General features: G+C 44.0%; 1 protein-coding gene across 1 annotated transcript in view; it reads left to right on the forward strand.

Moving 5' to 3' along the window:
- The window catches only part of LOC139240107 (protein unc-13 homolog B-like), an 893,314-nt gene that overhangs the window by 343,444 nt on the left and 525,832 nt on the right, over nucleotides 1-24,038 (forward strand). Inside the window, exon 3 of the mRNA XM_070868486.1 lies at nucleotides 1,919-2,018. Coding sequence (XP_070724587.1) covers nucleotides 1,919-2,018 — 100 coding nt within the window. The remainder of the gene's footprint in view (nucleotides 1-1,918; nucleotides 2,019-24,038) is intronic.

Below are 24,038 nucleotides of genomic sequence, written 5' to 3' on the forward strand. Positions count from 1 at the left end.
CGCAAAAGCGATTCTCCCTGGCCCAATCTTAAAAGGATCTGTTCCATGATTCTGGGCCCCAATGGCAGACATCCGTGCCCAGAATGCACTGCATACTCGAATCTGCCCTATCCAATTTAGAGTGGATGGCTGCTCATTTCCACAACTTTTTTACTGAAGAAAGTGATCGGCGCTGCATCTTTCCTCTCCCGGTATCCAGAGTACGACAGCAGCGGAGTTTTCCTCTGGAACCAATTGGGAAGGCGTTAGTAATCTTTGTAGAGGGGCATAAGGATAACTGAGGTGGGGAACGGATGCTGACACAGCCTCTAAAGAGGGTACAGTTCTATTTCACAGCACTGATTTACAGAGACCAGAAGATACCGTAACATTTTCAACTTTTATCTTTGATTCATTTCTAAGCAGTATCAAATACATGTTGTGTATGTAAGGTAGCATCTGACTACTATCTGAATTTATGCTGATGCAATGTTCTCTCTAATTTTTTTTCGCGCGCAGTCTCTTTAAATTTGCTGCGCGGCCGGCCACTATGTGGAATCACGCGATTGTTACACAACCGTGCAGCCACGAGCCTTAGGGGGAACATTGGTGGGCAGCCCTCAACAGCTCACCAAAACTTGCTAAGTGGCCCTCCAGCCCAAATAATTGGCCACCCCTGAACTAGATGAAAGCTGGTTTAATTAGGAGTGACCAGTGGTTGGTTTAATTATGAGTGTTGAAGTGCATCCTGATTGCAGCACCAGACGTACTGAGTAGATTGGGCCTATACTCTTTGAAGTTTAGAAGAATGAGAGGTGATTTCATTGAAACATAAGATTCTGACAGGAATAAATGCTGAGAGATTGTTTCTCCTGGTTGGAGGGTCTTGAACTAGGGAGCTGAGGGTTGTGAATCTTTGGAATTTTCTGCCCCAAGGGGCTGTGAATATTAGCCATTGCGTATATTCAATGCTGAGATGAATAGATTTTTGGAATCTAGAGGAATCAAGGGATATGAGGATAGGGCAGGAAAGTGGAATTGAAGTCGAAGATTAGCCACGATCTTATTGAATGATTGAGCAGGCTCGGAGGGGCCGTATGGCCTACTCTTGCTCCTAATTCTTATGTTCTTATGTATCTGAACATGAGGCGCCAACCTAGTATGGCTGGAATACAGGATAACATACAGGATAAACAACGAAAGCAGCATGCTATAGACAGAGCTAAGCAATGCCACAACCAGGCCAAAGCTCTGCAACCCTGTCACATACAGTCACGAATGGTGGTGGACAATTGAGCAACTAATGGGAGGATGAGGCTTCATGGACATCTCCATCCTCAATGATGGTGGAGCCCAGCATGTGAGTGCAAAAGACAAGACTGAAGGGTATGCATTCATCTTCAGTCAGAAGTGGCGAGTAGATGATCCCTCTCAGCTTCCTCTTGAGGTTCGCATCATCAATTCACTCCAGGTGATATCAAGAAATGGCTGAGTGCACTTGTCACAGAAAATCCCTCCATGGCCTCACCCCTCCCTATCTCTGTAACCTCCTCCAGCCCTACAACCATCCGTGATCTCTGCGCTCCTCCATTTCTGGCCTCTTTGGCATTCCCGATTTTAATCACTCCACCATTGGTGGCCGTGCCTTCAGCTGCCTCAGCCCTAAGCTCTGGAATTCCCTCACTAACTCGCTCCATATCTCTACCTCACTCCTTAAAACCTACCTTTGTTATCTCTATGTAGCTTGGTTCAACATTTTGTCTGATAACGCTCTTGTGAAGCATCTTGGGGTGTTTTTACTACGTTAAAGGTGCTTTATAAATGTAAGTTGTTACTAATCTTTGCAAATGCCCCTGCTGGACATTTAAGTTAAAAAGGAACTGGTGTAACATATATTTGAGTCCCAGTTGGATTAAAAGACCTTTTTCTTCTTTGACAGATAAATTTAACACTTATGTGACACTGAAAGTACAGAACGTAAAAAGCACCACAATAGCAGTGCGAGGGGATCAGCCTTGTTGGGAGCAAGACTTCATGTTGTAAGTACTGATTCAACAAATGGATGTTCCAAACATGGGTGCACAAAGGGGCGTTTCTTGTGTATCGTCTGCAATTTATTTAGATAAGTAAAAGCATAATAAAAATAACTTGTGAAAACCAGTGTGACAAATTGCTCCTGGGAGTCTTCAAGAATTTTTTGTAAAAATTGCTTTGAAATGTATGTCACTGACAAATTTAGATCCTCATAATTGCTTGCCAGATGGTAGACATCGAAGATTACTTTGCTCAGTAATCTGGTGCTTGGTTTTATAAACTGGGGATGACGTTCTGAATTCTGACTGGAAACAATCAACATTTTTCTGTTAAAATTAATTTGAGTGTTAAAGAGCATAAACGTGTGCCTTTTCTAAAATAAAAGAAAACAATATTTCAATTTCTTATCATTTTTGGTTCAATAATTTGTCCAGTGCAAGTCCTGCTCTATGGAGTGACAGATGTGATAGTGAGCCTATTACATCTGTCACAGTGCCATGTGTTGCTTTGGAAACGGGGTTGGGGATATATAAAGCTACGTACTGTTAATCCCTCCCACCTGCAAAACAGCAAGTTCTACATAGTAGGATTGCGGCTTCACTTGTCATTGAATACTTTTTTAATCATTTGGTCTTATTTTATTGTTTGATAAAAATGTAAATATTAGTGATTTTACCATAACCTTATTTATGCCTGATCCGCAATTGCATCTCTCCTAGCATTGTAACTCACCTGAGTTGCATGCCTTTTCTAACCTGCTGGAAAAGATCTCTTAACTGACTGCTAGGAAGTGTATTATTCGCCATCCAATTTTTCTTTCTCTTGTGGCTCTTTCTTTTGATGGCATGGTTGAGATTGGGAACTCTGTCTGTGAAGAATTGCGACCGTGCCATCAAAATCACCAGTTAATCCTGAATGTGAAATTTAGAGATAAATTGTTTATAAGTCACATAATTTCAATTGGAAAGTACCCAGAAAGCATGTTCTTTTCCAGAAGTTAAGAAAAAACTATTCGGTATTTGACAGTTAGCGCATTTGGACAATTTTAGTTTCTTTGGAATCATCTGTGCATTGGAAGTGAACTGGTTTGTAAGATAAGCAGGTTGATTTAGTTCCACTACAAATGTTGAGAATTTTTTCCTTTGCTCCTATTAAAATGCATCGAAGAATTTAGCATAGTAACTTTGATGGCACAGTTGCTGCTGGAAAATTGTTTTGTTTCTAATGCGTGGAATCAAGCTTGCAATTCATCACTGAGCAACAGTTGTTGGGCTCAGTTGCATAACCTTTTTTACCCCAGTCATGTTTTGCTGTCATTTGTCAACAGTGCCACTATTGACATCATGGGGTCACTTTGGAGACCAGTGAATAAGAGCAATAACTATTGATAAGAGCTGTTCTTCATGGTTGTTATTTTCATAACACAGTAAGATTTGGCTGAAGTGTGCGACATAATTCGTTTATATTTGCTGCTGAGAAAACAAGGAGTAAGATCTTAATAACATACAAATTAAAGTTTATGGATTTCACACAAAACTTAAAGGCATTGTTTTTGCATTTGTAAAAAAAAGTATTGCTTTATTGAGTCCATTTTTAACTGATGAAACATCCTCAAATGGATTACTTACACTGGAACTAGAATTTCTCAGAATCACAGCATATTATTTAATGATCACAAAATAATTACAGACGAGAAAAATCATTCTTAATTCATCCATCGAGAGATCCTGACCCTAGCCCATTGTAGCATCCAATTGCTTCTTTAATGATAGCAGGGTTTTTGCATCCACTATCGAAGTTCATTTCACTTGTTCATCACTCTTTCTGTGAAGAATACTTTCCAGATACCATCCTAAAATGATCTTTCACTACTCCTTTAATTAAAAATAATAGCACAGTTGGCACTGAAAAGTCCTCCTCACTAAGGGCCCAAATTTGCCCAGGAGTTGCTCCGTTTTTTTTGGAGCAACTTGATTTTTGTGAAGTATCCCCATTCTGCACATTTAATTTGCGCCAGTTTGAGTGAGTTAGTTAGGATTTTTTTTAGTTTAGTTTTTTTTTCAAAAGGGGCGTTACCAGCCATTTTAGCCATTTAAGTCAGTTTGGACAGCTAATAGTTGCTCCAAACTAACTTAGGCCAGCGTATGTGGCCGCACAGAAAACCCTTGCAAAGAATTAAGAAATCAGCGCAGGTTAGTACATTCTAAAGCACCAAGACTTACAAAGTACTAAACAAAGCACAAAAAGCATTCAATAGCAAATAAAAAATAGAAGGAAGTGGAGAAGACCTGCACCTAAAGCACCAAGACTTACAAAGTTTTCAGGAAAGATGAAAATAAAATAAAGCAACTCTGCAAACACATAATCACAATACAGGGCTTTTTTCATGTCACTCATTACTTTGCACATTTTTACAGGTCTCCTTCACAATCATTTTTTTACCTGTACAGGGATCTCCCTAAAACAAATTAAGCCAAGTGATGTTTCCATTCTCTAAGTAATTGGCTCCAAAGGCTGTATGCCGAGTTACTCCCAAAAGATGTGTAAAATAGAAACAACTTCCCCATATTTTTGCCAGAAACAAGTTAGCACAGCAGGTTTCCATCTGTTCAATAGCTTGCGGGCCGGTGCAGAAGTGCATCCTACCAGGGATAGGGTCGGCGAGCATCGGGTCATCCCTTCGGCCAGGGATAATGGGCGGTGAGCATCGGGTCATCCCTTCGGCCAGGGATAGGGGCGGCGAGCATCGGGTCCCGCTCACAGTCTGCAGGACGCGCAGGGAGGGCGAGGAGCTACTGCGACTCCACCACACCTGCGGACAGCTGCCGGCACTGTTTTTGCCGCAGGGCTGTAGCTCCACCCCCCACTGCACTATATACGCCGCACCAGGACCTGAGACACACAGCAGAGAGGCCAGAATCGTGAGTAGGTTTTTTGGCGCCGTTTTGAGCGCACAAAGATGCCGCATCTCGGGTTAGTGCGCCAGAAAAAGGGATTGGGGAAATTTGGGCCCTAACATTCTGGGGAATTGTGCCAAAATTGGAAGAGCTGTCCCACAGACTAGTCAAGCAACAGCCTGACATAGTCATACTAACAGAAGCGTACCTTTCTGCCAATGTCGCAGAAGCCATCACCAGCTCTGGGTATATCTTGTCCCACCAGCAAGACAGACCCACCAGAGATGGCAGCACAGTGGTATACAGTCAGAAGGGAGTGGCCCTGAGACTCCTCAACACTGACTCATGGCTTCACATCCAGCATGGGCAAGGAAACCTCCTGCTGATTACCACCAACTGCCCTTCCTAAGCTGATGAATTAGTACTTCTCCATGTGGAACACCACTTGGAAGAAGCACTGAGGGCAGCAAGGCACAGAATATACTCTGGGTGGGGGGCTTCACTGTCCACCACCAAGAGTGGCTCGGTAGCCCCACCAATGACCGAGCTGACCTCGTCCTGAAGGACATTGCTGCCAGATTGGGCCTGCGGCAGATGGTGAGAGAACCAACATGAGGGGAAAAACCTACGTGACCTTGTTTTTACCAATCTACCTGTCGCAGATGCATCTGTCCTTGATAGTGTTGGTAAGAAATAAAAATTAAAATAAAACAGAAAAAGGCGGCTTATGACAAATGTCAGGCACAAGATTCAGTTAATAGCTAGGAAAATTACGGAAAGTACAGGAGGGAATTGAAAAAGTTAATTTAGGAGGCAAACAGAGTTTACAAGAAAAGATTCACAGACAACATTAATTAAACCCTAAAAATTGTTAGAAACAATGGGGCCAAGTTTCGGCTTGAGTTGCTCCTGTTTTTTTGGAGCAACTGGTTTAGAATGGAGTATCTTAGAAATTGCAATTCTCGGCATTTAGTTTGCTCCAGTTCTAGTCAGTTAGAACAGTTTCAGTTTGGAACAGATTTTTTTTCAAAAGGCCACTTACGCCCGTTTTGAAAGTTTAGGCAGTGAAAACATACTCCAAACTAACTTAGAATGGAGTAAGTGTAGATTTTTGTACGCTCAGAAAACCTTGTCTACACTTAGAAAATCAGGCGTAGGTTACAAATCAGGCATAGGAAATGGGGGGGGGTGGTTTAAAGGGAAGTTTACAAACATTAAACACTTCAGTTTTACAAATAAAGAGCTATCATCAATAATAAATGATTTCTTGGTTGATTTATTGATGTATTTATCAATCAAAAAAAATTAATAAAAAGTTAAAAAATCAATAAATAAAACATTTTCTACTTACCGACTGCAACACCGGGAGTCCTCCAACAGCTTGATGGGACAGCCCCCCATTGTGTCTCTGTTAATGTCTATCTCTGTCTGTCTGTGTGTGTGTGTCTCTCACTTTCTGTCTGTCAGTGTCTGTGTTTCTGACAGCGAGGGGAGGGGGGTGGAAGGGGAGGGGGAGGAGTGGGGTAGAAGGGGAGGGGGAGAGGAGGGGGGTGGAAGGGAGGAAGGGAGGGAGGGGGGAGAGGAGGAGGGAGGGGAGAAGAGAAGAGGGGAAGGAGAGAAGGGAGGGAGGGAGAGAAGGGAGAAAGGAGAGAAAGGAGAGGGAGGCTGAACAGGCCGGGCCCAAGACTTCAACCCAGCACCGGATTTACAGGTAGGAGGCGTCGGGTCCGGGGGTGGGGGTGGGAGCGGAGGTTGGGTCGGGGCAGGGGGGGAAGGGAGCAGAGGTCGGGTCGTGGGCGGTGGGGGGGGGAGAGGCAGCCTTATCCACGCCGCCCCAGTGAGCCCATTCGGCCAGGGCTAGGGGCTGCGTGCTTCGGGCCCCTCCCACGCAGTTTTGGGCGCCTGGAACTACTGCACATGCACACCCACTGTCGCGCGCATGTGCAGAGGTCCCGGCACTGTTTTCAGCGCAGAGACCTGGCTCCGCCCCCCACAGCTCGTGCTGTGCCGCGCCCAGCTCTAGAGGACCAGCAGGGAGCCGGAGAATAGGTAATTTTTTTTTGGGTGCACTTTATGGCGCGAAAAACGGGCGTCCAGGTCGGGGCTGTGCCGTTGTTGGCGCGGCCCGAAACTTAGGCCCATTAAGTGAAAGTGGTTACGCAAGGAAATAGATAGGCCTATTAAGGATCCAAAAGGAAATCTTCATGCAGAGGCAAAGAACATGGCAAAAGTATTAAATGAACTGGGAAACGACAGGCCAATAAACCTAACATTGGTGATGGGGAAGTCATTGGAAAACATCAGGTACACAATAAACTTTCCTTTGGAAAGGCATAGTTTAATCAAGCAGAGCTGGCATAGATTTTTTAAAGGCAAATCGTATATGACATACTTGATTTGAAATCTTTGATGAGCGAACAGATGGACGGATATTCTTCAGACCAGGATGTGGTTTGCAGTAATGTTCCCCAAGGGTCCGTTTCAGGTCCACTATTCATTTAAATTTTTATAATCGACCTAGTTGCGGGTGTAGAAATCAGCATTATAAAGTTTGCAGATGATACGAAACTTGGCAAGCAATAGGCAGTGATGAGGATAGTTATAGGCTTCAGGATGATATATACAGGATGGTGAAATGGGCAGAAGAATGACAGATGGAGTTCAGTGTGGAGTAGTGTGAAGTGATGCACTTGGGGAGGACTAATATGGAAGGACAGTATACTATAAATGGTAAGATGTTGATAAGTGTAGATGAGCAGAGAGACCTTGGTGACCATATACACAGATCCTTTAAGGTGGCATGGCAAGCTGATACGGTGGTTAAAAAGCATTTGGGTTACTCGGACCTTACCATTCTGGCGCCTCCCAAGTGCCCAAAAATGGGTGTTCCCAAATTTCTAGACCAAGGTTTTTAATATTCTAGAGTTAGAAATATATGTATATTTATTATTACTGTTATGTGTTTACTCAAATTATTTCACAGGGCACTTAAAGTCTAAAACGAGATCTGATGGTTGGATGCTCTGCTACGTCTTGAAGAGGCGAAGGCACAATATTGATCCAGTAGCTCAAGCAAATTTTAAAAAAGATTTTCTGCGCTTTTTTAAAATCCTGGGCACACTATCAGAATTACTTGGTTAATAGGACAAGTATAAATATTTTTTAATCGCAGGGAGTGAGTCTCACCTGCAGGAGTAGTTTCAGACACGGGCCAAAACTATAGCTTCATTAAAATGGGCAAAAGATGACCTAAAAGTATAAGGAGGGTCTTGATATCAGTGCAATGTGGATGAAGAACACGTATGATTATTTGCAGATCAGGAGGAACAAAGGAACAAAAGAACAAGGTATAGAAATGACATTAAAGCCAAAGATAGTGCACAGCGCAGATTTGCCAGGATGTTACCAGTGATGGAAAATTTAGTTATGAATAAACTTGAGATACTGGGACGATTTCCATTGGAGCAAAGAAAGCTAAGAGGAGATTTAAGTGACTTTTAAAATTCTGAAGCGTTTTGATAGTGAATAGAGGAAGACAATTTTCTCTGGTTAGGGAGTTGGGTGATGAGGGGTTATCAATTTATTTTTCACTGAGTGAGGAGAAATTACTTTACGCAGAAGGCTGTTGGAGCATGGAATGCTTTGGCACAGCGGGTGGTTGAGGAGAGGCCATTGCTTTTTATGGGAAAATTTGATTAAAATTTTGAACAACAGAAGATCCAGGGCTATGGGAGAAAAAGAGAGCTAATGAGATTCATTTTGGACTGTTCCAGCAAAGAGCCAGCACAGAAATTATGGACTGTGAACATCTGTGGTTCAGAGGAATTGGAAGTGGGAAATGTGCTTCTTGATTGGTCAACAATGAACTGAATTTCCCTGCGCTGCTAAGAATAGTGTAGATTTATTGTTCGAAGCAATCAGAAGACAGTGAAATTGACCATTTATGTCTTCTGTTTCTCACAATAGCATCATTTAAAATAAATGATACCTCTTAAAGTAATCTTTTGTAAGTGAGATTCATCACACACAATAGTACTTTTTCGTCTTCGAAATCTCAATAACAATGATTTCCCTTGGAGGTCTGTGCCTATGTGAGAAGCTTTACCCTGCAGTTCATGCTTGTTCAAGACCTCGTGATGCTCGGTAAGAAGACTAAACTAGTAGGATACAGATCCCAGCTTGCTACAACTCCTAGAAATGTTTAATTGACCACAAGACTGGCCATTCACAGTGTGCAGGATTTGCTAGATGTAAGCCCTGCCCCCTCTACTCTGAGGGAAACCACTTAAGGCAATGAAAACAACTGAATTTTTTTTTGTATAAAATGTCAAAACTGAAGTAAAGCAGGACCCCCCCCCCCCCCCGAAATTCTTTTTCTCCCAGGAAATTTATCTGAAGGTTACATATGTAACAGAATTTTCAACAATGTCAAATTTCAGTAGAATCTATTATAATGCATTCTAATAGCTCATCTCTTTCTTCTATTTATGTCTAATTTGAAAACTAAAACAATGATATAAACAGGTAGCAGACTTTGACAGGACTATACTATTCAAGTTTGAAAGTGCTGAATTCAAAATGTTTTTCTAAAAATGTTGCTTAAATATACTAAGTACTGTTGCCGAGATATTTATTAAGGAAGCAAAGATAGAAATGAATAAAATGATAATTCTTTTGGTTTTTTTTCTTGGCTGTCAAGATTAAATGGCCATATTCTAAACGAATCCTGATGCTCCATATTACATGCAGTGGTTTATGCGGGGGAACAAATTTATCTAACTATCTGCAGGTGGAAATGAAAATACATTATTTTTCCCAGGAGATAATCAAAAATAACTTCAACAGTTTCTAGGGAGAATCTCCTATGAATTTCTTTCCAAATATTTTCACTGGATATTTGCATCCTCCCGGGCCGTGTCACACCCCTCAGGTGGGCGTAAAATATCCCATGACACTATTTGAATAAGAACAGGGGAGTTTTCTTAGTTTCATAGGCAACAATTATACCTCAATCAGCAAATGATTTGGTAATTTATATCATTACTGTCTGTGGGACCTTGCTGTGTGCTTTCCATCTCTCTAACTCTCTCTCTATATCTCCCTTCCAGTCAATTGGTTCACCATGGCCAATGCCATGAGAAATATACATTAAAATATCCCAACAGTGGATAGTCAAGGAGCTATTGGGGGGAGGAACTTAACACAATCACAATCATCTAAGGAAGTGGTACTCAGTAAGATAATGGGACTAAAGGCGGATAAATCCCCTGGACCTGATGGCTTGCATCCTCGGGTCTTAAGAGAAGTAGCGGCAGGGATAGTGGATCATCAAAATTCCCTGGATTCTGGGGAGGTCCCGGCAGATTGGAAAACTGCAAATGTAACTCCCCTATTTTAAAAAAGGAGGCAGACAAAAAGCAGGAAACTATAGACCAGTTAGCCTAACATCTGTGGTTGGGAAAATGTTGGAGTCCATTATTAAAGAAACAGTAGCAGGACATTTGGAAAAGCATAATTCAGTCAGGCAGAGTCAACATGGATTTATGAAGGGGAAATCAGGTTTGACAAATTTGCTGGAATTCTTTGAGGATGTAACAAACAGGGTGGATAAAGGGGAGCCAGTGGATGTGATGTATTTGGACTTCCAGAAGGCATTTGGCAAGGTGCCACATAAAAGGTTACTGTACAAGATAAAAGTTCACGGGGTTGGAGGTGATATATTAGCATGGATCGAGGATTGGCTAACTAACAGAAAACAGAAAGTCTGGATAAATGGTTCATTCTAGGGTTGGCAATCTGTAACTAGTGGGGTGCTGCAGGGATCAGTGCTGGGACCCCAACTATTTACAATCTATATTAACGACTTGGAAGAAGGGACTGAGTGTAACGTAGCCAGGTTTGCTGATGATACAAAGATGGGAGGAAAAGCAATGTGTGAGGTGGACACACAAAACCTGTAAAAGGACATAGACAGGCTAAGTGAGTGGGCAAAAATTTGGTAGATGGAGTATAATGTTGGAAAATGTGAGGTTATGCACTTTGGCAAAAAAAAAAAGAAGAGCAAGTTATTATTTAAATGGAGAAAAATTGCAAAGTGCTGCAGTACAGCGGCACCTGGGGGTCCTAGTGCTTGAAACACAAAAGATTCGTCTGTAGGTACAGCAAGTGATCAGGAAGGCCAATGGAATCTTGGCCTTTATTACAAAGGGGATGGAGTATAAAAGCAGGGAGGTCTTGCTACAGTTATACAGGGTATTGGTGAGACCACCCCTGGGATACTGCGTACAGTTTTGGTTTCCATATTTAAGAAAGGATATACTTGCTTTGGAGGCAGTTCAGAGAAGGTTCACGAGGTTGATTCTGGAGCTGAGAGAGTTGACTTATGAGGAAAGGTTGTGTCGGTTGGGGCTCTACTCATTGGAATTCAGAAGAATGAGAGGTGATATTATCGAAATGTATAAGATTATGAGGGGGCTTGACAGGGAGGATGTTTCCACTGGTGTGGGAGACTAGAACTCGGGGGCATAATCTTAGAATAGGCGGCCACCCATTTAAAACTGAGATGAGGAGGAATTCCTTCTCTCAGAGGGTGGTAAATCTGTGGAATTCGCTGCCTCAGAGAATTGTGGAAGTTGTGTCATTGAATGAATTTAAGGCAGAGATAGACAGTTTCTTAACCGACAGAGGAATAAGGGGTTATGAGGAGCGGGCAGGGAAGTGGACCTGAGTCCATGATCGGATCAGCCATGATCATATTAAATGGCAGAGCAGGCTCGAGGGGCCATATGGCCTTCTCCTGCTCCTATTTCTTACGTTGTTATGTTCTTAAATCTGCTTGTTCTTCCAAATTGTACTCTTCACTATTAATTTGAGGGATTTAAATTTTTATTTTACAAAAATAAAATTTCTTTAAGAAATATAAAGATTAATACAATACGTTATCTCAGATCCAACCCCAACTTTGTCATTAAACCTGCTGACAATTGTGGCGCTGTTGTCGTTTGGTGAACCGACCTCTACCTTGCAGAGGCTGATCGCCAACTTTCTGACATCTCCTCCTACCACCCCCTGGACCATGACCCCACTACTAAATATCAAGCCATAATTTCCCAGACCGTCACTGACCTCATCTCCTCTGGAGATCTTCCCTCCACAGCCACCAACCTCATAGTTCCCCAACCCCACACAGCCTGGTTCTACCTCCTTCCCAAGATCCACAACAGGACTGCCCCGGTAGACCCATCGTTTTCACCTGCTCTTGCCTCACAGAACTTATTTCTTCTTATCTCGACTCTTTTTTCTCCCCTTGTCCACTCTCTTCCCACTCTACATCCGCGATTCCCCCGACACCCTCCATCACTTTAACAGTTTCCAGTTTCGCGGTCCCAACCCATTCCTTTTCACCATGGACGTCCAATCCCTTTACACTTCCATCCCCCACCTGGTCGGCCTGAGGGCGCTCCACTTCTTCCTCGAGCAGAGGCCCAACCAGTCCCCATCCATCACCACCCTCCTCCGCCTGGCTGAACTTGTTCTCACATTAAACAACTTCTCCTTTAACTCCACTCACTTCCTCCAAATTAAATGTGTTGCTATGGAAACCCACATGGGTCCTAGCTACACCTGCCTTTTCGTGGAATATGTAGAACATTCTTTGTTCCAGTCCGACTCTGGTCCCCTCCCTCACCTCTTTTTCTGGTACATTGATGACTGTACTGGTGCCATTTCCTGCTCTCACCCTGAACTAGAAAATTTCATTCACTTTGCATCCAATTTCCACCCTTCCCTCACCTTCACATGATCCATCTCCGACTCTTCCCTTCCCTTCCTCGACTTCTCTGTCTCCATTTCTGGGGATAGATTATTGACAAACATTCATTATAAGCCCACTGACTCCCACAGCCACCTGGACTACACTTCCTCCCTCCCCCGTATCCTGTGAGGACTCCATTCCATTCTCCCAGTCCCTCAATCTCCATCACATCTGCTCTGACGACACCACCTTCCACACTAGTGCCTCTGACATGTCTTCCTTTTTCTTCAACCGAGGATTCCCCTCTAACATGGCCCTTAACCGTATCCGTTCTATTTCCCGCACCTCTGCTCTCACCCCTTCCCCTCCCTCTCAGAACCACAACAGGGCTCTCCTTGCCCTCACCTTTCACCCCACCAGCCTCCACAATCAACGGATTATCCTCTGCCATTTCCGCCATCTCCAGCATGATCCCATCACCAATAACACCTTCCCCTCCCCCCCCCCCCCTCCCTCAGCATTCCAAAGAGACTTCTCTCTCCGCCACACCCTGGTCCATTCCGCAGTCACCACAAGCACCCCCTCCTCTTCCCACAAGACCTTCCCGTGCAAGCGCAGGAGATGCAACCCCTGCCCTTTTACCTCCTCCCTTCCCACTATCCAGGGCCCCAAATACTCCTTCCAGGTGAAATAGCGATTTACTTGTACTTCTTTCAATTTAGTAAACTGTATTCACTGCTCACCATGTGGTCTCCTCTATATTGGGGAGACCAAATGCAGATTGGGTAACGATTTTGTGGAACACCTCTGTTCAGCCCATAAGCGTGACCCTGAGCTTCCGGTCGCCTGTCACTTTAATTCCCTGCTCCATTCCCACTCTGATCTCTCCATCCTCGGCCTCTTACACTGTTTCAACACAAGCTCGAGGAACAGCACCTTGTCTTTCATTTAGACACTTTACAGCCTTCTGGACTCAACATCGAGTTCAACAATGTCAGACCATAACCTCTGCCCATATTTGGCCCCCTTCCTCCTTTTTTTTAACCTCTTTCCCCCCCCTCCCCCCCACCCCCGGGATCTTATGTAATTTCTTTTCCTCTCTGCTTCCCATGAAAACTGTTAATTTTTCAACCATTCACACCCTATCTAGACTAACCTTTTTCTAACTTCTGCTATTACTGTCTCAAGTCGGCCCATCATCCCTTTTGTCTCTCTAATAGCTCCTGTTTTCCACCCTATCACAGACCTTCCCTTTTGTTCTCTCCTCCCCTTCCCCTTTCAGTCCTCCTTGAGAATCTGTTCATTTTAAACATTCACCAGTTCTGATGAAGGGTTATCAACCTGAAATGTTAACTCTCTTTTTCTCTCCAGATGCTGCATTTTCTGTTTTTATTTCTGATTCCAGCATCCGTAGGATTTTGCTTTTGTAACGATTAATACATCTGATTTAAAATACTGCAGTTGAAAGATTCTAAATCATCATATTGTCCTTTGAACTCCGACAGTTCATAGCATGTTCAACATCTTTATAATGTACTGAATGCTAAGGTAACCTGCACGATTTTTGCTCTTAACTATACTTTATGTACCCCACATGTAAATATACAAACAGAGTTTATGAAACTCCAGTATGGTTTGGAAGGATCGTTTGTTGTCACCTTTATTACTCCTGATCATCTACAATAAAAGTCAGAACTCTCTGTGATAAGTGACATGTACCAAACATTGGCATAGTTTCTCTACTATCTACTCCCATGACAGTGTTGATGCGCAAAGCCTTTCATTTATTGATCAGAGATATCATTAGAAGGGGGCAGTGAAATTTGTGACCTGTAATCTGCAACATTTAGATTCAATTACGCCTTATAGTAATTTTTGTTCATTCGTGGGATTCTTTCTCTTATTGGTACTCCTTATTTTCTCAGATGATGCTGTTTTTAGTGTTGCTATTAATATCTTCAAATGGTAATGAGATTCTGGGTCTTCCTCCTCTCTATTGTACAAATAAATGAAAAATGAGTTCAACTACTTTCCCAGTACTGGAGAGCTGGCTTCAAAGTTGATTTGTGTTTTGGATGTTCCTGTATATGCAAATCACTTGTAAATATAGCTCAGCAGCGTGGGGAAAATTTCACACTCCGCTACAGAGGGGCTTCTGACTGTGGAAATCTAATGGTAAATGGAAGTGGCAGAAGGTGTTTTGTCACTTGCTAATCCATTTTCAGTGAGAAGGAACTCAGCACAGAGGCTTTTGTGTGAAGGCTCAATGGCAGTTTATATATTTACACATACATGCTGTTGGTGCAGTAATTTAGTGAAGGGAGAAAAAAAACACATTCTATTCCTGTATTCTGGAGTATCAAAATGGTCACCTTGTTATTGAAGGAAAGTAGTTGAACAAGAAGTATATATAGCAAATTTTCAAGTATGAGAGGAAATGAAAAAGGGATCTCAAGATACAGGAAAGAGAATGGAAGTAATGCCTAGAATTACAACTACAGTGACATTATGGGAGGGCGGCGGGAGGAGTGTAGGGGATTTCTCGGGTGTTTGTAAATTCTCCATGTTGTCAGCCAGATTGAAAATTGCATTTTATATGAAAATTTGAATTTAGGAACATTTCTGAAAGTTTAGAAACATAGAAAATAGGTGCAGGAGTAGGCCATTCGGCCCTTCAAGCCTGCACCGCCATTCAACGTGTTCATGGCTGAACATGCAACTTCAGTACCCCATTCCTGCTTTCTCGCCATACCCCTTGATCACCCGAGTAGTAAGGACTACATCTAACTCCTTTTTGAATATATTTAGTGAATTGGCCTCAACAACTTTCTGTGGTAGAGAATTCCACAGGTTCACCACTCTCTGGGTGAAGAAGAATCATATATCCTATGTTACTTTCAGCGGAAAGCTGTTCAACAACAACAACAACAACAACAACAACAACAACAACTTTTATTTATATAGTGCTTTTAACGTAGAAAAATGTTCCGCGGTTCTTCACAGGAGTATTATAAGACAAGAAATTTGACGCCGAGCCACATAAGGAGAAATTAGGACATGTGATCAAAAGCTTGGTCAAAGAGGTAGATTTTAAGGAGCGTCTTAAAGTAGGAAAGAGAGGTAGAGAGTTTTAGGCAGGGAATTCCAGAGGTTAGGGCCTAGGGAGCAGAAGGCAGGACCACCAATCGGGGTCCTATGATGGTTTTTGAACCCCAGTAGCATTTTTGCCATCTCCAGTAAGGCACCTGCTCAGTGATGAACCTACCTACTGTTGATGGGCAATACATGACGGGAAACAGCAAGGTCCAATGTAACTTAAAGGGCTTGCTGGAAGCAAGCCTGAGAATATTATTTTATTGATTTGGCAGTTTTCGCCGTGCAGCCCATTTAAAATACTGTGCATGCGCAGTTTTCTCAATTAAAATTTTGGCTCATCGGCTGCGCAGGATCCCTGGAGTGCTGCGTGATTACAAAGGGAACAGCCCCCCCTCCCGCTCATCATCCGAGGAATCAGACTAGTGAACCTTTGTTGCACTCCCTCTAAGGCAAGTATTTCCTTGGGTAAGGAGATCAAATGTGTATACCGTACTCCAGATGTGGTTTTACCAAGGCTCTATATAATTGCAGTAAGACTTATTTACTCTTACACTCCAATCCTTTTGTAATAAAGGCTAACATACTGTTTGCTTTCCTAATTGCTTGCTGTACTTGCATGTTATTGTGTACAAGGACACCCAGGTCCTTCTGAATATCAACATTTCCTAATCTCTCACAATTTAAAAAATATTCTCCTACCAAAGTGGATAACTTCATATTTCTCCACATTATACTCCATCTGCCATGTTCTTGCCCACTCACTTAACCTGTCTATATCCCATTGCAACCTCTTTGCGTCCTCCTTACAACTTGCTTTCCCACCTAGCTTTGTATCGTCAGCAAACCTGGATACATTACACTTGATCCCATCATTCATTGATATAGATTGTAAATAGCTGAGGCCCAAGCACTGATTCTTGTGGTACCCTACTAGTTACAGCCTGCCAACCTACAAATGACCCGTTTATTCCTGCTAGCTGTTTTTTGTCCGTTAATTCTCAATCCATGTTAGTATATTAGATCCCATGAGCCCCAATTTTGTATAACATCATGCGGATGTTGCAATTATTCACCCGCTACCTGCTCAGTGAATACCAAAGATCAAAATCAAGGCCCCTTTTGTAAAAGGTCATCCTGTTATTCAGTAGACCAGCTTCAATGTGGCTGTCAGTGCAAATGAGTACTGGTTACATTACTTCAAAGTATTACAAATGAAATGACATCAGCTTTTCTTTCCTCCTGTTGTCCAAGCTCCTAAAATGCCCCAATTCTCTTCACCCAATATACTTTATTCTGCAGTTAAGAGAAACTTATCTAGTGATTAGCTTACTATTTAAGACAGATAAAAGAGAAAATACCCACAATTACTGAGATGGATCTGTTCGCAATTCTTAAGTACCTTAACCTTTTCAACAATGTTCGAGAACTCGCTCTTTCCTTCCAGTATAGACTCAACAGAATCTCATGGCTGCAGCTGCACTCTATTATGAATAAGATTAAATACTCTGAGCATTATAGAAACACACTGAACTAACAGGAGGGCTTTCTCATTTGGAGAGTTATTTAAGAAAATGTTGGCATTGCATGGTTGCAGAATACCAAATAACAAAGATTACTGACAGTTCTGATTTGTATTTATGCATTCTGTTGTTTAATGTTGTGGGTTTTGATCAATTTCTACCTCTTGTGGATCTCTGGAGATAATCCCAGTGACAAATCTGACAGGCTTACTTGATCTGCATGAAAGCATACGAGCTTCTCTAATTGAATTCAAAAAAACTGGAGCAATATAACAAGTGTAGAAATGAAATATTTAGAACTGTTGTAGTTTTTCATTGTTATTTAATTTTGATAAAACAAAGATTTAAATCTGACTAGAGACCGTTCATAACATAATGTGCTTGACATTCCTGGAACCTCACTCTGTTAGCAGAAGTCTGACGGGGCAAGAGCTCATACAAACGATAGTGGAAATCCAGAACTCTCACCCTCAAAAAGCTGTTGAGGCTACATCAATTGAAAATGTCAAAACTGAAATTTATAGATTTTTGTTAGGCTAGGGGATGAAAAGTTACAGACCAAAGAGGGTAGATGAAGTTAAGATACAGATTAGCCATGGGCTAATTGAATGGCAGAACAGGCTCGAGGAGCTGAATGGCCTACTGCTGTTTCTATGAGATCTGGCTACCAGTTGGCTGCACTGCTGAACCTGTTCCAATTCTCGGGGGCTGGGTCATATGCACGAGGGAGCAATGCGACGGGGCATTTTCTGGGGTATGTACCTCAGTGAGGGGCAGGAGCAGGAATTTTGCAGCAGCACCTTGCCATACTGGGAGAAAGCTGTCCATTCCAGCTGAAGGTGGCCAGAAATGTCAGATGTTTAAAAATTCCAAGTTGTTGCTTTCCCAAAGACATTTGATCACTGCATTTGAAACAGTTGTGGTCTCCACTTCTTCCACGCTCTGATCCTGGCAGCCTAGTGTGGTGCATCATGCTTACCATAGGGGGCAACAAAGGCGGGATGGCAGAATTTCTGACGATCTCAGATCCTGCGACATCTGCCTCTTATAATATCTGCATGGAAGGGAGAGGGTGGCCACAGGAAGGTGGTCACCTACTCCCACCAGTGCAATATAGCATTGCAAAAAAAAGGATGGAGACAGAACAGAATGGGATCTCACTCCGAATTCTGGCTGTCCCAATTGTACTGAATTCTGCCTGCCCCCTGAGGCTAGGAATGTTTGATCCTATATTTTTAAAATTTGAAACTTCATAACTCAAAGTTTTCCTCTGTATTGGGATTACCTATTTAAAAGGTTACTGGACTAGTAATCCAGAGGCCCAGACTAATAATCCAGAGAATGTTAGTTTAAAATAGTTTGAGAATTTTAATTTAGCTCAAATAATCAGGAAATCAAAAAGTGACCTTGAAGCTGCTGGATTGGTACAATTGCGTGGTTCAATTAACGTCCTTTAGGAAAGGAAACCTGCTGTCCTTACCTGGTCTGGCCCATATGTGATTCCAGACACAGTATCTGGTTGAATCTTAACTGGCTCTGAAATGCCTTAATAAGACACTCAGTTGTATCAAACCCAGAAGAAGGCCCACCAGCAGTAGGTATGTTACTGGACTAGTAATCCAGAGGTCTGGACTAATAATCTGGAGATGCAAGTTCAAATCCCACCATGGCAGCTGGGGAATTTAAATTCTGTTAATTAAATAAATCTGGAATTTTAAAAAAAAACTAGTATCTGTAATGGTGACCATGAAACTACCGGATTGTCATGAAAACCCAACTGGTTCACGAATGTCCTTTAGGGAAGGAAATCTGCCGTCTTTACCCGGTCTGGCCTAAATGTGACGCCAGACCCACAGCAATGTGGTTGACTCTTAGCTGCACTCAGTTGTACCAAACCGCTATGACGAAGTCACTGGGCTCAATTTTCCCCAGTTATCTGCGCGTTTTTTTGGCGCGCGCCGCTTTTTTTGGCGTAAATTAAAATATCCAAATTTCCAGAAAGTTCATAGCAAGAATGTCCTTCCTCAGGTTAGGAGACCAAAACTCACCAAGGCCCTATACAACTGTAGCAACACCTCCCTGCCCCTGTACTCAAATCCCCTCGCTATGAAGGCCAACATGCCATTTGCTTTCTTAACCGCCTGCTGTACCTGCATGCCAACCTTCAATGACTGATGTACCATGACACCCAGGTCTCGTTGCACCTCCCCTTTTCCGAATCTGTCACCATTCAGATAATAGTCTGTCTCTCTGTTTTTACCACCAAAGTGAATAACCTCACATTTATCCACATTATACTTCATCTGCCATGCATTTGCCCACTCACCTAACCTATCCAAGTCGCTCTGCAGCCTCATAGCATCCTCCTCACAGCTCACACTGCCACCCAACTTAGTGTCATCCGCAAATTTGGAGATACTACATTTAATCTCCTCGTCCAAATCATTAATGTACAATGTAAACAGCTGGGGCCCCAGCACAGTATCTTGCGATGGCCCACTAGTCACCGCCTGCCATTCTGAAAAGTACCATTTTGAATGGCAGAGCAGGCTCGAGGGGCTGTATGGCCTACTCCTATTCCTATTTCTTATGTTCTTATGTTCGTAACGTCAGTTGATACAAGATACCTTGGGACCACCCACGATGCGTTCATCCTACGCGAAAGCGCTATATCGGCTATGTATCAGCAGCAGCCAAAAGGGCAGAGCCGGCTGTTGGGAGACAAAGGGTACGGCCTCGCCACCTGGCTCATGACGCCCTTGCGCATAACATGGACGGAAGCTGACCTGGATACAATGTGTCGCACATTGCGATGCGCAGCATAATAGAGAGGACCATTGGCATCTTGAAGCAGCGTTTTCTATGCCTGGACCATTCCAGAGTCTACTTGCAATACTCCGCTGAGATTGTCAGTTAGTTCACTGTTGTGTGCTGCATGCTGCATAAATTAGCCATTGTGAGGCAGCAGCAGCTGGAGTAGAAGACCCTCACCTGAGGTGAGAGTGGCTGATGATGAGAATGAAGATGTAGATGACGAGGAGGAGGAGGAAGCCATGCAACTACCTGAACCCGGAGCACGACCGTGGAGGAGATCAGGCCGTCGTGCCCCTTTAACGATTGCTCAAGCCTTGCGCCAGCAGCTCATCCATGAACGCTTTGCTGCCTGAAGGCTCAGCAGTAACTATTCCAAATGGACCATGTTTACTGTTTGGATCTGTTCCCTAATGTCGTGTTGTGTGAATGGAACAACTAATGTAAATGATTCTTTTTTAGTTCAAAATGTTGTGTTAATAATGGAACAAATAATGGAAATGATTCAGTTATAATTTAAAATATATTTTATTCAAAAGTTTAACACTTGTTTGTGCTTAACTTTCATCAAAATATTTTTGTATCAAACTTTAAAGTTTTCAATTAAGATCACTGAAAAACTTTAAGATCATTTACAAACTTTTCAACTTGTAAATTTACATCACTTACAAAAAAATTTTAACGTGATAACAGTTACGACAGTAACAACAGTAACAATGATAATAACAACAACAAAAGTAAAGAAAGTGTTATGTCAGTAAACATTGTAACTGTGTAAGACTTAGCACCGGAGGGCACAACTGTTGGAGGCCCAAGGGTCATCTGCACACCTCGTGCAAGGGAGTATAAAAGGTTGTCTGCCATGCTGCTTAGGCACTCTGGAGGTGTATTAAAGAGACTAAGGTTACATCAGTTTTACCTCACAGTACTCAGTCTTGTGGAGTTCTTCCATACTTAACAATTGACGACGAGTAACAGATTACGAACTTTCACGCGGTCATGGCTGTCGTTTGTATTTTAGAGAGATTTGTAGAGGGTGATGATTGGGAAGCCTTCGTTGAGCGACTCGACCAGTACTTCGTGGCCAACGAGCTGGATGGGGACGATAAAGCGATCAAGCGCAGGGCGATTCTCCTCACCGTGTGTGGGTCCACAATATACGGCCTCATTAAGAATCTGCTAGCACCGGAGAAACCAGCGGAGAAGACATATAGAGAGTTGTGTACGCTGGTTCGGAACCACCTCAAGCTGAAGGAGAGCGTCTTCATGGCCAGTTATCGCTTCTACATGCACCACTGCTCCGAGGGCCAGGACGTGGCGAGTTATGTCGCCAACCTGAGACGCCTTGCGGGAACTTGCGAATTTGCTGGATTTTTGGGAGAAATGCTGCGGGACTTTTTTGTGCTTGACATCGGCCACGAGGTCATTCTTCGCAAGCTGCTGTCCGCTGAATCCCTATACCTGAGCAAGGCCATCATGAAAGCCCAGGCATTCATATCCACGAGGGATAATACCAGACAGATATCTTTCCAGCATCAAAGCTCACTGGCTAGTAATGTGCATAAAATAACGTCGCTAGCAGGCAGAACTGCATACAGCAGGGCCTACACGTCGACAGCTGCAAGACCTAGGATGACTCGGAGTCAGCCATTGGGCGTGAATACAAATCCATTAGCACCATGTTGGCGCTGCGGGGGTAATCATCAAGCCCATCAATGTCGATTCAAGCACTACGTGTGCAAAGGCTGCGAAACAATGGGGCACCGCCAGCGAATGTGCAAGAGTGCTGTGACTCACCATGTGGCAGAGTCGGCAGAGGATGATCGATCCGACGCGGATCACGCAGAACAAACGAGAGGCAACTCAACCCGAGGAACAAGTGTATGGGCTACACCTTCACCACCAAGAACCCTCCTATCATGCTGAAAGTCAAATTGAACGGTATTCCGTTATCAGTGGAGTTGGACACTGGGCCGAGTCAGTCACTTATGAGCCAGAAGGCTTTTGATAAACTGTGGGGCAACAAGGCACAAAGGCCCAAACTGAGTCCGATTTAGACAAAGCTGCGCACCTACACCAAAGAGCTCATAACTGTCATTGGCAGTGCGGCAGTTAAGGTATCGTACAATGGAGCTGGGCATGATTTATCAATGTGGATTGTACGAGGCAATGGCCCAATTCTATTCGGCAGAAGCTGACTTGAAAAGATTCGATGGAACTGAATGACATCAAAGCCCTATCTTCAGTGGATGATGCCTCGCGCGCCCAAGTGCTGAGCAAGTTTCCGTCGCTATTTGAACCAGGCATCGGCAACTTTACAGGCGCCAAGGTGCAGATCCATCTAGTCCCCGATGCAAGGCCCATTCATCAGAAGGCTCAAGCGGTTCCATATATGATGAGAGAAAGTCGAATTCGAACTGGACAGACTTCAACGAGAGGGAATCAGATCGCCAGTCGAGTTCAATGAGTGGGCCAGTCCGATTGTTCCGATGTTGAAAAATGATGGTACGGTCAGAATCTGCGGAGACTACAAGGTAACGATCAACTGAGTCTCGTTACAAGACCAGTACCCGCTACCCAAAGCGGATGACCTGTTCGCAACGTTTGCAGGAGGGAAGTCGTTCACCAAGCTGGGTCTAACCTCCGCCTACATGACACAGGAGCTGGCTGAATCTTTGGAAAGATTGACATGCATCACACGCACAAAGGACTGTTTATGTACCACAGGTGCCCTTTTGGAATTCACTCGGCTGCTGCCATCTTCCAGAGGGACATGGAGAGTCTGCTGAAATCGGTTCCGCGTACCTTTGTGTTTCAAGACGACATCCTGATCACCGGTCGTGACACCACCGAACATCTGCACAACCTGGAAGAGGTTCTATGTCGACTCTAAAAGAGGGTTGAGGTGATGATGCAGCCCTGTTTGGCACCGGTCCAGACATGGATTGGGTCTGTAATGGACCCGTTGGGAAGGACCATGGCTTGCATGTCGTCGTGGAGCAGGCGGAGGATGGTGACAAACTTTTGGGGGCATTTGTGCAGGAAGGTTCAGAGCCTCGCCATCTTGCTTCGCAACAACACATCACCAGCCACCTAGGACTCCAGCGGCGAAGATCGGGACTCCAGCGGCGAAGTTCGGGACTCCAGCAGCGAAGATCGGGATTCCAGCAGCGAAGATCGGGATTCCAGCGCCGAAAACCGGGGCCTCCTGCGGCGACAACCTGGACCTGGTGATCGCCCCGCCCACCCCCAGCAGCAATCAGAAAGCCTCCAGCGGCGGCAGATGAGCCTCTCCTCCCCGACAATGGCTAGACCTCCTGTGGCAACAGACAACTTCCTCCTCAACGGCGACGTGACGACTGGAGCTCTCCTGCCCCACTGGTGACCTGGCCTCTTCTCCCCCTCCAACACATGGTGAGCATCATGGCTGTGTCCCCCCTGACCCTCCACTCTGAACCCCAGTGGGCCACTGACTCTTCCAATGCCTGGCACCAACCAAGCCTCTGACCACCTCCCATCAAGAGCGCTACTTAGCGCCGAGCCTGCGGCCAACATTTTGCCGTAGGCAACTCGGCCCATATAGCAGTGCCTGGTCTCCAGTTGTCTTCGACCCCCTTGCCACTGGATCAGGACCTTGCTCCGCTAAGCCCGTGTGGTAGTCGGTGTGCAACGACCACTCGACATTAAAAGAATTCACGCATCTTCCACTCCTCTAAAATGAAGTTCAGGACCTGGAATGTCAGGACCCTCATGGACAACTCCAACAGCGACAGGCCGAAATGCCGCACCACCATAGTTGCCCGAGAACGGCGCACCACCATAGTTGCCCGGGAACTTACACGCTTTGACATCGACGTCGCCGCCCCAAGCGTGACCCGGCGGGCAGGTGAAGGCCAGCTCATGGAACAAGGTGGAGGTTACACCTTCTTCTGGAAAGAGAAACCAGAG

The sequence above is a fragment of the Pristiophorus japonicus genome, chromosome 2 (genome assembly GCF_044704955.1).
Source record: "Pristiophorus japonicus isolate sPriJap1 chromosome 2, sPriJap1.hap1, whole genome shotgun sequence".
In the NCBI taxonomy this organism is placed as follows: Eukaryota; Metazoa; Chordata; class Chondrichthyes; family Pristiophoridae; genus Pristiophorus; species Pristiophorus japonicus.